The sequence below is a fragment of the Dysidea avara genome, chromosome 15 (assembly GCF_963678975.1).
Source record: "Dysidea avara chromosome 15, odDysAvar1.4, whole genome shotgun sequence".
NCBI lineage: Eukaryota > Metazoa > Porifera > Demospongiae > Dictyoceratida > Dysideidae > Dysidea > Dysidea avara.
The window spans coordinates 4758530-4776421 of NC_089286.1; the positions used below are offsets into that span (position 1 = coordinate 4758530).

General features: G+C 38.4%; 2 protein-coding genes across 3 annotated transcripts in view; both read left to right on the top strand.

Moving 5' to 3' along the window:
- The window catches only part of LOC136246135 (probable serine/threonine-protein kinase kinY), a 36812-nt gene extending 20950 nt beyond the window's left edge, over positions 1-15862 (top strand). For both annotated transcript variants that reach the window (XM_066037592.1, XM_066037593.1), the window contains one exon: positions 14806-15862. In XM_066037592.1, the coding sequence (XP_065893664.1) occupies positions 14806-15765 (960 nt within the window). In that variant the 3' untranslated portion in view covers positions 15766-15862. The remainder of the gene's footprint in view (positions 1-14805) is intronic.
- Positions 1-17892, top strand: part of LOC136246136 (eukaryotic translation initiation factor 4H-like) — a 72429-nt gene that overhangs the window by 36609 nt on the left and 17928 nt on the right. The gene's annotated exons all lie outside the window — the stretch shown is intronic.

Consider the following 17892-nt stretch of genomic DNA (forward strand, 5'->3'; position numbering starts at 1 on the left):
TTTTTGTATTTGCATACCCCAAAGCCGGCCTATGGCCTGCTTTGGGACTTTTTTAACCTATCTTTTTTTCTTTACCACAGGAAGAAGAAAAGATGGAGCAGATGTACCTTAAATATTTCTGATTTTATCAGTAAATGTACAAATTATATATATAATACATATATTTATTACAGAACTGTCCATGGTGGTTTCTGTGTAACTGAACACACTTCAAGGCAACTTCTTCTAGCTGATCTCTCTACAGGGTGATTTGTTTGTAGCTAAACTATCAACAAGGTAACTTCTTCTAGCTGTTCTCTCTACAGGGTGATTTATTTGTAGCTGGATTCTGTACAGGTGATTTTTTTGCTGCTGAGCTCTTTACAGAATGGTTTCTTTGTAGCTGAACTCTCTACAAGGTAACTTCTTCTAACTGATCTCTCTACAGGGAGATTTGTTTGTAGCTGAACTCTCTACAGGTGATTTGTTTGCAGCTGAACTATCCAGATGATGGTTTCTTTGTAGCTGAACTCTCTACAAGGTAATTTCTTCTAGCTGAACTCTCTACATGGTGGTTTCTTTGTAGCTGAACTCTCTACAAGATAACTTCTTCTAACTGATCTTTCTACAGGGCAATTTGTTTGTGGCAGAATTTTCTACAGGGTGATTTCTTTGCAGCTGAACTCTCTACATGGTGGTTTCTTTTTACTGTAGCTGAACTCTCTACAAGATAATTTCTTCTAGCTGATCTCTCTACAGGGTGATTTGTTTGTAGCTGAATTCTATACAGGTGATTTGTTTGCAGCTGAACTCTTTACAGAATGGTTTCTTTGTAGCTGAACTCTCTACAAGGTAACTTCTTCTAACTGAACTCTCTACAGGGAGATTTGTTTGCAGCTGAGCTCTCTTCATGATGGTTTCTTTGTAGCTGAACTCTCTACAAGGTAACTTCTTCTAGCTGAACTCCCTATACATGGTGATTTCTTTGTAGCTGAACTCTCTACAAGGTGACTTCTTCTAGCTGATCTCTCTACAGGTGATTTGTTTGTAGCTGAACTCTCTTCATGATGGTTTCTTTGTAGCTGAACTCTCTACAAGGTAACTTCTTCTAACTGAACTCTCTACAGGGAGATTTGTTTGCAGCTGAACTCTCTTCATGATGGTTTCTTTGTAGCTGAACTCTCTACAAGGTAACTTCTTCTAGCTGAACTCCCTACATGGTGGTTTCTTTGTAGCTGAACTCTCTACAAGGTGACTTCTTCTATCTGATCTTTCTACAGGGTGATTTGTTTGTAGCTGAATTCTGTACAAGTGATTTGTTTGCAGCTGAGCTCTTTACAGAATGGTTTCTTTGTAGCTGAACTCTCTACAAGGTAGCTTGTTCTAGCTGATGTCTCCACAAGGTCACTAGTTTGTAGCTGAACTTTCTACATGGTAGTTTCTTTGTAACTGAACTCTACTAGGTAACTTCTTCTAGCTGATCTCTCTACAGGGAGATTGGTTTGTAGCTGAACTCTCTACAGGTAATTTGTTTGCAGCTGAACTCTCCACATGATGGTTTCTTTGTAGCTGAACTCTCTACAAGGTAACTTCTTCTAGCTGATCTCTCTACAGGGTGATTTGTTTGTAGCTGAACTATCAACAAGGTAACTTCTTCTAGCTGATTTCTCTACAGGGTGATTTGTTTGTAGCTGAATTCTGTACAGGTGATTTGTTTGCAGCTGAGCTCTTTACAGAATGGTTTCTATGTAGCTGAACTCTTTACAAGGTAACTTCTTCTAGCCGATGTCTCTACAGGGTCACTAGTTTGTAAATGAATTCTCTACATGGTGGTTTCTTTGTAACTGAACTCTCTACGAGGTAACTTCTTCTAGCTGATCTTTCTATAGGGTGATTTGTTTGTAGTGGAATTCTGTAAAGGTGATTTTTTTGCAGCTGAGCTCTTTACAGAATGGTTTCTTTGTAGCTGAACTCTTTACAAGGTAACTTCTTCTAGTTGATGTCTCTACAAGGTCACTAGTTTGTAAACGAATTCTCTACACGGTGGTTTCTTTGTAACTGAACTCTCTACAAGGAAACTTCTCCTAGCTGATCTCTCTACACGGAGATTTGTTTGTAGCTGAACTCTCTACACGTGATTTGTTTGCAGCTGAACTCTCCACATGATGGTTTCTTTGTAGCTGAACTCTCTACAAGGTAACTTCTTCTAGCTGATCTCTCTACAGGGTGATTTGTTTGTAGCTGAATTCTGTACAGGTGATTTGTTTGCAGCTGAGCTCTTTACAGAATGGTTTCTATGTAGCTGAACTCTTTACAAGGTAACTTCTTCTAGCTGATGTCTCTACAGGGTCACTAGTTTGTAAATGAATTCTCTACATGGTGGTTTCTTTGTAACTGAACTCTCTACAAGGAAACTTCTCCTAGCTGATTTCTCTACCCGGAGATTTGTTTGTAGCTGAACTCTCTACAGGTGTTTTGTTTGCAGCTGAACTCTCTACATGATGGTTTCTTTGTAGCTGAACTCTCTACAAGGTAACTTCTTCTAGCTGATCTCTCTAAAGGGCGATTTGTTTGTAGCTGAACTCTCTACATTGTGGTTTCTTTGTAGCTGAACTCTACAAGGTGATTTCTTCTAGCTGAGTTATCTCTTTCTATAGTTGCATGAATTCCCTACAAGGTAACTTCTTCTAGCTGATCTCTCTACAGGGTGAATTGTTTGTGGCTGATCTCTCTACAGGGTGACTTGTTTGTAGCTGATCTCTATACAGGTTACTTGTTTCTAACTGATCTCTTGAATTCTCTTCGGGTAACTGCTCTATTTAGGATGACTGCTCTATTAGGATGACTGCTCTATTAGGATGACTGCTCTATTAGAGTATCTCGATCTCGCACTTGCTACAACAAGTTGGATTTCGTGTTATAACTCCGTGGCTTTAAGTCTGATTCTTCTACACCATTGAAGAGCCTTTCTAAGATGATAACTCCATCTGTACAGCGATTTTCAAAGCATTACCCCAAGCGGTTTACCTGGTAGGCGTGGCAAGCAGTCGTTTTTTATTAGCTAATCTCAATTGCGTAATTGTTACACACTGTTGGTTTTTTCGTTGTATCTTCCTGGTTTTTAGCTCGATTTCTTTCAAACCTCAAAAGGTTTGAGGTTTAATAGTTAACCTATTCACCCACCGATTTTCAGCTTCTTCCCATACGCGGTTTACCCTGTAGGCGTGACAACATATTGGTGTTATTTTTCGTGAATAATCGCTCATAACTCTTTGCCTGTTTGGCGTATTCCAGCCAAAGTTCGTACAGAGATGCGCCTTTATACCCCCCTTCTGTGTGCCAAATTTCAAGGCGATCGGATATGGCGTTCGCGTTTTATAGCAGTTTTTGTAAGTGTGCGAAAAGAGGAAGAAAAATAAGAAGAAAAAAAAAACGAAGAAACTAAGCCAATTTTTGAAGTCGCATATCTCGGGAACGCTTGAAGCGATTTCGCTCAAATTTGGAATGTAGAGTGCTGAAGGTGGAGGGAGTGTCCACAGCAAAAATCGTCTTGTTTCATCAAGGCAGCACAGAGCTACGGAGGTGCGAAAATTGCGTTTTCTTTCTTCCTGTCAATATACTCACGGGTGTTACGCGCCGGCTTCTTGGGCTGCACGACACACTACCGTGTGTCTTGATGTAGTACTGTTTAGTATGATTTCTCCCCATAATGACGGGTACCACTAAAAATATCAATAATAATAACAGTAGAATGCCACATCTAAAAACTATCACAGAAATACCTATATATACATGTATGGCCACCATTTCATGCCACAATGACAAACTCATGGGTGGTATGTTCACTTTGTGGTTCTGATGAATGTCTGCCTTCTGTACTTTGCCATTTCTTTTGTCTTCAAATAAAAGGTTGTCTTCTTTATACTAGTAATTTTCTTTATCGATGCCACGATACTATTTGAGGTGATTAATGGAATGTAGTATCCCTGGTAGTATTGGGAGCAGCTAAGCCATGCTTATAACACAATTGCAATTATTATTATTTTATTATTAACACTTTACAGTGACCAGCACTGAAAGTCTGACAGTAACATGTGCTGCAGCCATAGGATTGGCTACGTCTCCTTATTAAATAATCAAAACACATCACCATACTTCTAATAATGGATCTAACTATTCAACGCATTGTACCACATACCTTCTTAACAATCTATTTACTCAAACATGATGAGCACACCTGTTATTGGTTTAGCTGTATTTATAATACTAGCACAGTGAAAATAAGGAAAGGTGACCATGGGGTTGACTTGAGATACTCTAACACAGCAGTCTCTCTAGTGGAATAGTAACACGTAGATACAAAAAATCTGGTGAAATTATTAATTTAACAAGTTGATGCTGTGCTACTTCTAAAACCAAGTGCCCAGTAAATCCCATCCCTTGAATTTATTAACTCTTTATCATACACTACAATAGTAACTATATAGTAGGGACCACAAAGGAGTAGGCATGGTCCATGAAATAATATCACCCAAAAAACCAGCCTCAATTTTCCCTTACGATGATGAGGCAGTATTGGTGAGGTAAAACTAAGCCCAAACAAGCTTTCAGATCGACCGGAAACACTTTCAACAAGTTGCTATGGAATTTAAAAAAATTTTTATTCAACGGAATTTTCTACTGACTGAGTAACTGACTGATGCCTTCAGACAAGCGTAACTCGATAATGGCTAACACTATGGGCTTGACTTTTTCACTGTTCGACATCACTTCGGCCCAACAGGTGCCTTTTGGCATACCGCAGTATGTACAATGCATTCTTCATGGATTTACCAGTGTCCTTCTTTGTGTTCCATTCATCTTTGCTGACAGGGAAAGGTGTCGATTTGGCGTGAGCACATAATGGCTTCTCTTCAAAACGGAAATCGTCTGTATTTTTCACCGTGGCTATTTTAATTGCAGAGGTGCTTTTCAAACAGTTCTTGATTCGTACTGTTGTGTAATAGGTTGAACATAGCCTACAGCGAAGCGTAATGGATACTTCACTTTTCAGACAATAATTAATATGATTGGGGTGCATGGCACGATTTCTTTCTTTTGGTATGCGTGGATTGTAGAGGTGCTTTTCGAACAGTTCTTGATTCGAAATGCTGTGTAACAAACAGGTTGAACATAGCTGACAACGAAGCGTAATGGATACTTCACTTTTCAGATGATAATTGATATAGCTGGGGCACACAGTGCCTTTTCAGATGTGGTATGCGTGGGTTCATCAGTCATACTAAAATTATTACAAAAAAATTAACAAACAAGTACACGAAAAATTTGGAATTTTCAAGTAGGGACCATAGCACATCGATAAAAAGTACTGAAACAAGTTGGAGTAGTCCATGATATTAAATCACTGTAAAACAATAAGAAGTGTTATATCCCTGCTACACTGTACTTGTAAATTAACACACAGCATGCTATTAATTTATTTCTAGCCTTGTTTTGTAACAATACATAGAAATTACACATATTTTGTAATTCACCAATTATTTCATAATTCAGCTATGCATTGCTAAGGAAGCTGTCAAAGAAACCCAGTAACATATTTTGGTAATTGTAATTATAGCTGTATTTCAAATTCAGTTATTGTATTTAGCAATATTACGTGATGGTTGTAACTACGTATGTATTCTTTGTTGTTAAGTTGTAGTTATATGTTAAGTTGTAGCTATATTATGTCCATTTGGTGTGTTTGAACTGTGTCTTTTGCTACTATCACAAAGTTTTCTGGTGCTGTGATCAGGATAGCCTTACAGCTAATTACACCGAGAACTATGCTAACTTTTCTAATCAGCTATGCAAAAGCTGTGGTACTGTGGCATTGTGAATTTAATGGTACCATGTAAGGCAAGCAAGTCTATTTGAAGAAATATGTTTTGTGTTGCATTATTTTCTTTAGAGTTAACAGCTAACAGATGGAGAGTTTGCTATGTTACCAGTTGCCTTGCAACGCACACCACTCACAGTTGACAAGAGCTTATTTAAAGCTGTGAAGAAGATAATGGTGTCAGAAGAGGCACTGAATGAGTCTAAACTAGATATGCTCAACACAGCAGTTAAGAAACTTTGACGAAAGAGACAAGCCTTGCAAAAGCTTGACGGCAAATTTGTCGAGGCAATTCAGGACCCAGAAACCGTTGGCTCAGTCTGTATGGAATGAGGTGGGCTGCTGAAATCTTAGCTTGTTATGAAAGAATTTGTGTATCCTCATCCACCATCTCAAGAATGCTGTCTTGAATCTCCTCAACTTCGAAGGTTTCACTCTCTAGATCTTCTGCAACTGCACAACCCTTTCAGCCACAAAACATGGAACAAGCAGGTCCACTTGACAGTGGTCAGGTGTCCCACCCTTTTCAGATTCAATTTGCAGACAGTTTGCTGTTGGAACAGAATTCAAGCAATCATGGTGGGTTGAATACAAGCTGAAGCGTAACTTGCTTCCCAAAGTTAAGCCTCCCAACTTTTACTGGAGATCCTCTGACATGGCAGAACTATTGGGACTCTTCGTGCAGCTATTGATTCAAACCCTACATTGTCTGGAGTACAGAATTTTAATTATTTAAAGGCTCAGCTATTGGGAGATGTTGTCAAAGCTGTTGCCAGCTTTCCACCAATGGATTCAAATTACAAACACTCCACTGACATTTTTCAAAAGCAATTTTGACAGACACACAAGATTGTAAATGCCCACGTGTAGACACGTATAGATTTACCCGCTCCGGGTATCATTCTAGGTTTATCATAATCTTTTGGACTATGTGTACACCTTTACAGTATGAACACATTAATTTCTTAGGTGTATACACAGATTTCTTAACTTTGTTTTTCACCTTTGAAATGCCCACCTTAATTTTATCATTTCCATCATGAGCACTAGTGAAGAAAGAAGTAGCTGTCATGGTGGCAGTGAAGTATCTGGGAAAGTAAACAGATCCTGTTCAAGAACACATATCTCCTTTAACATGTCTTGCCTAAGCTCATCAATGTTCATTCTGAATGCCTGTGTTCCCTTGCTAAACTTTGTCTAATTTCCACTGGCATCTTATGTGTTTGTAAATAGATAAAAGGAAAAGGCTCTGTTTCAATTGGCTAGCACATCATAGGGTGTCTGAGTGTGATCCAAACAAAGCAGCAAAGAGACACCACACCAGCCTCTGTTGCACTAGCTTAAGCAATAAGGAAAATACAAGTACTCAAATGGACAGACACCGGTACCGCTGCAAACCGTACATCTGAACTCACTATTGAGTACCACACATTCACACACAAGCAAATGTTTATTAAAGACAGCTAGCATAGATGATCAATGTGCAAAGGCAAATATCCTGTTTGATGAAAGTGCCCAGAGATCTTTTATCTCTCAAAGGCTAGCCAATTCATTAAGGTTCTGTCACAATCATGCAGAGGACATCTATATTTCATCATTTGGAACAAAATCTGCAGCCAATATTAAGTGTAACAGTTGTAAATGTGGAGGCATTAACTATAGAAAGGATTCTTGTATCAGGACTCATTGTCCCAAACATATCAAAACCTCTCTACAACTCATTTCATGCTTGTATCAAAATGTTCCCCACCTGCAAGGCCTAACGTTGGCATATCCAATCACAGGAGATGAGCATTTTGAAGTATCATTATTAATCGCTGCTCATTATTATTGGAACTTTGTTGGGGATCATATTGTTCGAGGTGATGGCCCGACAGCCATGCAATCCAAGCTTAGTAATCTCCTTTCAGGACCCTTTCCTGTTTGTCAATCACCATCAAGTGATACCAATGTATTCCATGTTAGTGTTTAAGACAGTGAAAATGAGATGATTTTCTGGAGTACAGAGACAACTGGCCACATGAACCATAGTACTGAGTCATCTATAACACGAGAAAGGGATGGGGGACACACATCCCTGGAAACAGGACCATGCTCATCTCTTCTCACAATTTTTATTTTAATTATTTTCATTTTTTTAATTTCATTTTTTACAGTGTCAAACACAGTGCACACATATATGATAGCTGTGTGCAAATACATACATAATATCATACAGTGTATAGTAGGGATCATGCATAACTGGGCTTTTCCAGCCAAAAATGTCACCCTAAAACCAGCCTCAATTTCCGTTCATGACAACTTGGCAGAATTGGTTAGGCACAGCCAAGCTCAAAACCAACCCCAAACCCTTAAAAAGCTTCTATGGAATCTTAAAATTTTCTATTTAACAAAATTTTTTCTGACTAACTGATGCCTTCAGTCAAGGATAACTCAACAATGGATATAGCTACGAGCTTGATTTCTTCACTGTTCAACGTCGATTCGTCCTGAGATGTGCCTTTTCACCATTGCAGTATGTACAATACACGTATCATGGACTTTCCTTTGTCCCTAGTTTTTTCGCTGAAAACACAAGATATTCGTTTATTTGTGATAGCACATTAGTGGCTTCCTGCTAATAATTTATTTAGTATACACTGCTTGATTTTCTGAGCCAGCCACTTGGTTGGGTGGTACGTTTGTTTCTCGTGTGTTTGAGTGCAACTGATTGTTCCAGATGACGGGTGTAGTATAAGAGCTTGTTTTTGGTACAGTAGAACAGGGATTTGCTAATTAATTGGCATGGTTTCGGACTGCTTTGCTGTGTAAATTCTTTGTACTAAGATATTTTATTCTTAGACTAAGAACACTGATGTACTGGCTAGCTTGTTTATATTCAATTGAGATTGGCTGCTTAGGGCACTTTAAACCTGGAGGCTGACCAACGTATTTCATGCACACAAGTTACCATCCAGAGCTATTAAGCCATTGTTTCATCAAGCTGCCATTGCAATATCTTGCTCATACAGAATTATCAGTGCTCGCTCCTCAGAACTGTGGGATCTGTCAGATCTGTTAAACTGATTAATTTAACTATTAACTGATGTGTGCTTCATTTCTTTGTATGTGTGTGTGTGTGTGTGTGTGTGTGTGTGCTTGCCTTGCCAGGGCTCCAGCTGCTTTAAAGATTCTTGGTACTCCTGCGTCTAAGTCCCTTATTTATTTCATGTACACCATAAGATGTATAAATCAATCAATTGTAGAATATCAGTACACCAGTCTATGTGCAAAATTACAATTTTTGTTCACTGAAAATATTGATGGCATCTTCTTTGTATATTTCTGCACTCATAGCTAAAAGATTAGCCAAATTTATCCAGTCATCACTGAATACACCTTATGAATGTTTATCAGTGTGGTTGGATAAGTTGCTTGGATTTACAGCCTATGTGTTGCACTTTGTCTCCAATTCGAAACCTTTATCATCAAGAAAGTCAGGTCCATTATCAGCCCAGGAACTGAATAAGTCTAAGTTAGCATGGATAGGTGATTGTCAACAGCAGAGTTTTAGCAAGAGATTTACTTCAAAATCAGCTAACCGTCTGCCTTTGGTTTTTCAGCTACGCTTGTTTCTAGACAACAGTCACTTTATTCGTTGTGGAGGCAGGAAGGATCCACAATGTCTTGGTTACTGAGCTAATGAAGTTTCTGTACCTACTACCTCAACACCATCCATTTACCACACTCATAATTCAAGATACTCGTGTCAAGTTGAACAGCACTATCACTGCTATAAGACAAACATATTGGATACCTGCAGCAAGACAATCCATTAAGAAGGTTATTAGACAATGCATCATCTGCAAGAAATATTCATTAGTGTCTTATAAGGCATCAGATCGCAGGGTACAGGATCTCTCTCCCCCCCTTCCCCCCCCTTATGACCACTGGAGTTGACTCTGTGTAAATGGGAGAATGAGGTGTTTTTGCATCTTCATTTGTGTCATGACCTTGCTCTGCTACATCCTTTTCACTTGCCATAGTGTGTGTGTTCTCTCTCACTGGCTCACTAGTTTATCATACAGTATGATAGTAAGGATCATGGAGATTTGGGCAGCCAAAAATATCACTAGCCACACAATACCTGCATGGTGCCTTAATTGGCAGTATTGGTTAGGTATAACCAAGCCCAAAAGTGCCTTCTGTATGACTCTAAATGCTTAGCTACAAAAAATTTTAATGGAATTTTCAACTGACTAACTGACTGACTGACTGATTGCCTGACTGATACTTTCAGACAAGCGCAACTTGATAAAAGCTAAGGTAAGGCTATGTGCTGATTTTTTTTCACTATTTGGCATCACTTCAGCCCAACAAGTGCCTTTTGGCATACCACAGTACATACAATGCATGCTTCATGAGCTTACTCATTGTGTCCCATTTATCTTTGCTGACACTGCAAGGTGTTGATTCACGGTAGCATCATGTGATGGCATCCCTACCTCCTACATTTGTAACAGGATTTTCCGAGCTTTCCGTCGTGACTGGATTAATTACAGAGGGCCTTCTCCTAGTGTTCTTCATTTGTAACTCTGTATAATGGGCTGAACATAGCTGAAAACAAAGCATATTGGCTACTTCACTATTTCAGTAATTGATAGTCAGGGCACATGTTCACACAAAAAGCCTGGTGCCATTCTTTCTTCTAGAGTGGTATACATGGCTTCATCAGTCAGTAATGTTGAAATAGCATAAGAAAAAACTAAGTTTGATAAGTGATCGTAGAAATAACAAGTTGATGTTATGCCACTTCTAAAAACCAGGTGGCCATGCAGTTAATACTTTCACATTCTAACTAAATAGGCAATTAATCATTCATGCTATTAATTCAGCTAGACAATTAGATTTGTAAATACTGTAATTTAACTTATTTGTAATTCATGAATTATTCTGTAATTCTATAATTACGCTACTATGTTCTGCTAACGAAGTGTAACAATAACAAACCACTTTAAACTGCAAATTACACACAGAAGTATCTTCTCAACTGTTTTATAGTGTGTCTATCGTGTTTTCTCATGCAAATTGTTTATAGAAACCCTCGAGGCTGCCCTTCATTTTCATTTGCATAAGTACAGGTAATTCCCCCCTTTCAACTTGAAGCATATGCTATCTCTGGTAGCCTAGGAGGCATTCAACATGTTTTGAAGTTGTTAAACATCTTTAAAACCGAAAGGGAAGACCATTCACGAAGACTCGTCATACCTGTATTTCAGACCACCAAGAAGAAACTACCGCAGAGCAAAGTTTATGTGTGTGGAAGTATAATACAAACTTAAGTTAGCCTTCAATTCTTTACATTTAGCGATTTTGCTCGTGTGGGTGTGTACGGACAAACATAGATAGATAGGCACATACACACGCAGACACACAGACACAGACGCACACAGAGACACACACACGCAGATACACAGACACACACACATGCAGACACACAGAGACACACACACGCAGACACACAGAGACACACACACACGCAGACACACAGAGACGCAGACACACAGACATGAAGACACAGACACACGCACATACACACACACTTTTACAAAAACAATTTCAGTAAGCCAGGGGCGCACCTGGTTTAAAAAGTAGTGAACCAATGGGTAATAGACAAGATAACTGCTTGAAGACAACTAAATCATCTAACATCATTAACCACACATTTTAGAGTATAAAAGCAGTTCCATAAAATGGTGGAACAATGTGGACACTTGATAAAAAACAAGTTGATGTTGTGCTTCTTCTAAAATCCAGGCAGCCATGCAGTTAATACTATCTCTTTCTAGTAAAATTAATGAACCATGTGTATAATTTTGTTTACATTTATGCTATACTTGGCTAGATTTGATATTGTAATTCATAAATTAATTTGTAATTTGGTAATTATGTTGCTATGCACTGCTAAGGAAGAATATTATGAACAAATCGTAAATTACGCACAGAAGTGTCTTCTCCGCTGTTTTATGATGTGTCTATCATGTTCTCTCACATGTATTGTATTAATACATTTTCGTTTGCATAAATACGAAGGAGTTTGCTGTTTATGGTGGCCTACGAAGATAGATATGCCATTTTTGGCTATATTGTGAAAGGCATTAATGACGTCTTTAGGAAACTTGCTTCAAACTGGCACAAATAAACCGCCTCAAAGTGAAAGCTTACCTACAGAGAAGGTTTATACTGGTGTTTTGTGCAACCTTCACTTCTCACATACAACGCTGCTTTTAGTGTAAGCCATTTTGCTCCCATGGGTGTGGAAAAGACAAACACAAATACACTAACATACATGCATACACCCACACACATGCTTTTTGGAAAACAATAGGTGTGCACCCACAACTAGCTGAAGGCTAGAAGTGAGCATGGACCTGGTTTAGCAATAATTTCTGCAAGTTATAAAAACCATATTGATTTTTGTACATTACAACAACCAGGTTGATTTACAAACAATGAGTCAGTTTTTACAAGATACTTGCATGCACATATACAAAAGCTAAATTGATTTTAGACAACCGTTTTAGCTTTTAAAGAAACTTACCTATCAAAATAGATTTAATTATGAAACAGACAGCACATCATACTACATAACGTGTTGCTAGGAGATTACAAGAACAAACGTGCCCATAAACTTACACTTCTCCTCAAGCTTGTGTATCTGTATTTGCTGTTGTTCTCTACAAGTTTCTGATTTGATACTGACACACAATAGCAAAGCAGATAGTGGATCTGATTATCTCTACCGGGGGAATCCCTTTGCATACATAATGTGTCAAAATCTTGCAAGTACAAACACACAATGATCACACAGTTAATATTATATACAGGCCAACACACAATTCATATGATGTACATACAGAGAATACTACATTGCCCACAACACATACATAAAGCCTGACACAGACAGCAGATTATAACTAGCTTTCATTGATCAGATCAAAGTTGATCTGACATGACCTGACATTGTATAACAATAAATGTGCAAAGCACATCCAACATGTACGAGCTTGCTAAGATAGGAGGGTCTGTACCCCAAGAAAAATTTGCATGGATTTTAAATGCTTTGAGTATAGATAGCAGACACCCCTACCTGGATTGGAAGTGCCCATACAAAACTATGTGACTATCCGTGTTTTGTGCCTGAAGTTTTAAAACACTCTTTTTCATTCAAAAATTCTATTTTACTGTCTGGATACAGTTCGGTTGCTTTAGCTAGTAAGTTCAGTAGATTGTTTCTTGGGTGGTGATTAGCCTACTACTGGTATAGGCACTTTCCGTATAAAACATGTTTGTGAAAATGACAGAGTGAACAAGTATAGTTTAAGGCTGATGCTTATTGCTAACTAACGCTACATGTACTGGTATGTGTTTCATGGTATATTCGCTCCAGTTTAGTCAAGTTCACAAATCCCGCCTCTCGTATCAACCTTTCGTGCTTGTCAAACTTCTAGCTAATGCATATCAGTACACCCACTATGCAATGGCGGATCTAAGATGGGGCATTTGGGGCAAATGCCCACCCCCACCCCCCACCCCCCCGACCTTGTGGAAAATCTAAACTCCTGATTAAAATACTAAATTTTATACCAAGCCGAGATCAGCTTATAAAACTCACAAAAACATGCACATTTACTAGCATTTATTACGAATTCACCAGAAATTAAAGTGAACCAAAGTTAAACTAACAATGAAATTATCACTCAGCAGCTTCTGCGTACTAAGCGCCTCTAAAAATAATTACCCTGTTGCTGTTGTTTAAGATATTCAGAGCCTTTTAAACAGCTTTAAAGACTTCACAACCATCTGAAAAGGCCAAAATGGTAAAAATCAACAGTGAGATACTACTAAGAGATGTATTATTTGCTGCTTCAAAAATGCAGCAACTAACAAGAGGATCTGGCTCTCCCTAACCACCTACAACTAGCCTGTTTGTGCCCCTCCCCTTGCCAGGTCCTGGATCCACCCCTGCTATGAATATCACAGAGGTACGTTCCAGTAAGCAAAACATGTTCTTATAAAATCTATTCCTGGTACTGTGTACAGTATAAGGGGCGTGAAGCACGAATGATTAGGTGGCGCTTTGAAGTTTTCAATCCAATATGGGATGTCTATACTATCTGTGAATTGAGATTGCAAATGATGAGGATTTTGACACCCAAAACTGTTTCAGCAGCCATGCATTGCATCATTGTAAGCAACACATAATGAATCTGTAATATTAACAAGTAGAAGAATAATTAGGAATTTCAAGGACCAAAGAAAAAAGTAGTGAACAAGTGAATAGCTATAAAGTGGTGAAACAAGCCTATACCTACAGATATATTAGTGAATCCGCAACCTTCCCCAGTGTTTTAGCTACTCCTTTCTTTCAACTGACCATGTACCTTACAACTCTGGTAGGTAATCAAACAACATCTTCTTGATCATCGTATAAGTGATCTTGATCAAGCTCAGGATCAAGTCACTATCTGGTCTGGGATTATTCTTCTCCATCCAACACAGTTTCTGCTTTAAATTTCTAACTCACAACTTCACAGGATTACTGTAGCTTCCCTAGTTGGATAACAAGTAATAAATGATATGACAAGTTGAGGTCACATGAACCTCCATGATTACATAACAATATTTGTGTGGTGAAGCCATATTAGTATATTGTAAAATTATTAGTGTGTTGTGATATACGAGTAACTGTTGGAATGTCATGTTAAGAACTTCAATTATCACTTTGTATTTTTTACAGTTGACATAACAGTATCACTTGTATGTAGCAAATGAAATTATGATAACTGATAGTTACTATGGTAACAGTCAGTAATCTAAACAACCTCAGACAATACACTGACTACTAACGGTTTACATTATTGAGGGAAATCATGTGATCCATACTAACACACAATTTCCTCCCTTAGGACTCACCTCCTTTGGTGGAGGCTTTACAGACTAAACAATATCACCTCAAGTGGGATAAGTGTTCAGATCTTCCAAGAACAATGTATAATGCTTCTGTTGTAGTGGATGATAACAATGTCTATGTCACTGCTGGTACTGCTCCTGAGAATGAGACATATAACAATGTGTACCAGTACAATATCACAACTGACCAATGGAATACCCTCCCTCCACCTGGTCATCATCGTGGAGTACTGTGTATGGTGGATAGTTCCTTGTCCATATTTGGTGGTCAGGATTCAGTCACTTACAAAACACTCCACAAAGTCTCCACCTATTACAGAGACACTAACAGTTGGTCACAAACATATCCGGGTATGATCCATGAAAGATTCCTACCAGGTGTTGTAGTCCATGGTGATCACTTGATGGTTATGGGCGGACGTGATCAGTCAGAGAAGTCCCTTGACAGTATTGAGACAATTAACTGGCGACACAAATCACCATGGAGAGAAGTGTCTACTAAACTACCTGTCCCAATGTGGGACATCAAACCCACAATTGTAGGAGAACACCTACTCATAGTGGGATATGGTACTGCTACAGGTCGTAACAAGGAATCACATCAGTTACCAGTATCCACCATCACTTCATCATCAGATCAAGTAGCCAGTCAGTGGGAGGAACTATCATATCCTCCACATTACTTCACTACTACAGTACCATCCTCCAACCCTCCTCTGATCATCGGTGGTAGTGTTAAAGGTGTTGCCACATCAGATATTAGTCTGTATGACACTTCAAAGAAGTCATGGATACAAGTTGACAATCTTATTACTGCCAGGTCTAGTGTCGGAGTAGCAACCATCAACAGTAACACTATAAGTGTTGTTGGAGGAAACACTAAAGGAGGAAGTGTTGAAGCAGCCAAGTCATCTTCCCTACCTATAGTGGAGATAGGACATATTGTACATAACTAACCATTAGTAACTATACTGTACTGAACTCTATTATACTCCATTATTAGTTATTAGTATTGTTGTGTTGATTATCTATTATCAAGATCAAACAAGTCAACATGTGTTCTCTCTACAATAGTGTTGTAGTAATCATTAAAGCATTTAATAGTCCTGACTTTATACAGCAATATCTTTTTTGCTGTGCAAACACTATATCAATACCATAGTAACCAGTTATATGGTGGAACATGCATAACTAAATAATATTAATAGTACAATTGTTAGCTAGGACCGCGTCACATACAACCAAGTACATACACCAATGTGACAGCCCCCCGGTGAGGCTATTAGGTGGTGAATGCATTATCTCCAAATCAACTCAATATGTCACAGTAGTGACAGATATAACACAATAGTGGCATCGTAACTAAAGGCCACCAGTAGCTAAGTGCCAGTACATCATTGGTGTGGTAATGGCACAGTGATGTGTACAAAGTATATGTATACAAAACATACAGGAGAGAACTATACATTATTGCAGTATTGTATGTAGCAATACATTATAGGCAACATCACCATGCAGATAAAAATTATTAGCCAATATACAGCAATGCATATCAACATCAACTAGAGCTAAGTAAGGTTCATCAGTGATGTAGCAATGGCACAGTGATGGGTGACACACTATAGTTATGCATACACAACTTTCAGGAGATAGCTACACAATGTTGTAGGCGCATGCAAGCCAGATGAACCAGATAAAGGAAGACACTAGAGCCTAGTAGCTACGCCAGGTGAAGGCAAAAAAGATTAAGCACGTATTGAATTGCCTGACACCAACACAAAGAAAGTTCGCCATGCCAGCTGCACAAGACAAAATTGTTTACTTGTATTTTATATGCTTATTGTAAAGAGCGTGGCATATGTCAGTTTAATGTTTTCTTGTATTGTTTATATACGTGAATGAATCCACTGGCACATATCAATAAATATGACGCATTAACAATACATTTAAACATTTTACGAATTTAAATTACGGAAAATAATACCGTGTTTTATAAAATACGCCACAACTTCCGCATACTTCAATTTACGGAGGTAAGGGTTTGTTCATCAGACTCCTTGATAAATTCCGCATCTTGTGATATATAAAGTTTTAAGACACGACCAAGGGATAAGAGAAGGGAGGGCCTTAAACAGCAAATATACGCATCCAGGTACGAAATAATATAGTGAAAAAACACGGTTTTTTCACACATTTTCTGTCACATCTTTGTAAAATAGCCTGTTACAAAAAAAGTTCGGGTGGATTCGTAATCAGTGTGATTCAACACGTAGAATGATACCAAGTTTAACAAATTTGGCTGGTTATTAAGCGCCGCCTTTTTGGGGTTTGCGTGCTGTGGTAATGGTTTTTTTGTATGGGAAAAATGTATGGAGCGTGTTTGATGGTGGAATCAACAGTGAATAACTGCCTCTATAAAAGCGCTACAATAAACGTTCGGGTTGCATTGATTAGATAAATTCATGGGCTTTATTTTCATGTATGGTGTGTCGGGCAAATTATGAATTCTAATGGACGCTTTTTTGCGTTTTCTAAATTTAGCGTAAATACATGTATTTCCATTGGGAAAAGAACAGCGGGCATTACAAAAATTTTCATGACAAATTCATACATTTAGTTTGACCAATGTGAGGCTGCCAACAAGGATTCAAGATGGACATTGGGCTGTTTTGGTGGATATATCACAAGAATTGAGGCTAAAACTTTGTTCTGTGCAAAGATTTTGCTCTGAGTAGTTCAGTTGACAATCCTCATTGGCCTTTTTTGATATGAGCTGGCATGGAGACTTGAGATGTTACAAACATAAAAACTTACTTGTAATCTTCTTGTTTACACAAGTGGCTTCTGGCTCTCCTGCACGGGCATCACTAATCTTCTTCGCACAATATGTAAGTAATTAAGCAAGGGTGTGGTACTGGGCGTTATATAGAATTACACGTATGGTCAAGTCATCAGCACAAACAGGAGCGATGATTATACGTTTGTGCCTTCATTCACAGGCGAATCTATCCCCGGTTAGTTCATGTCTCTAGGCCTCGTAGTTTTCTCAAACATTAATTATTAATTATTTATTTATTTAATTA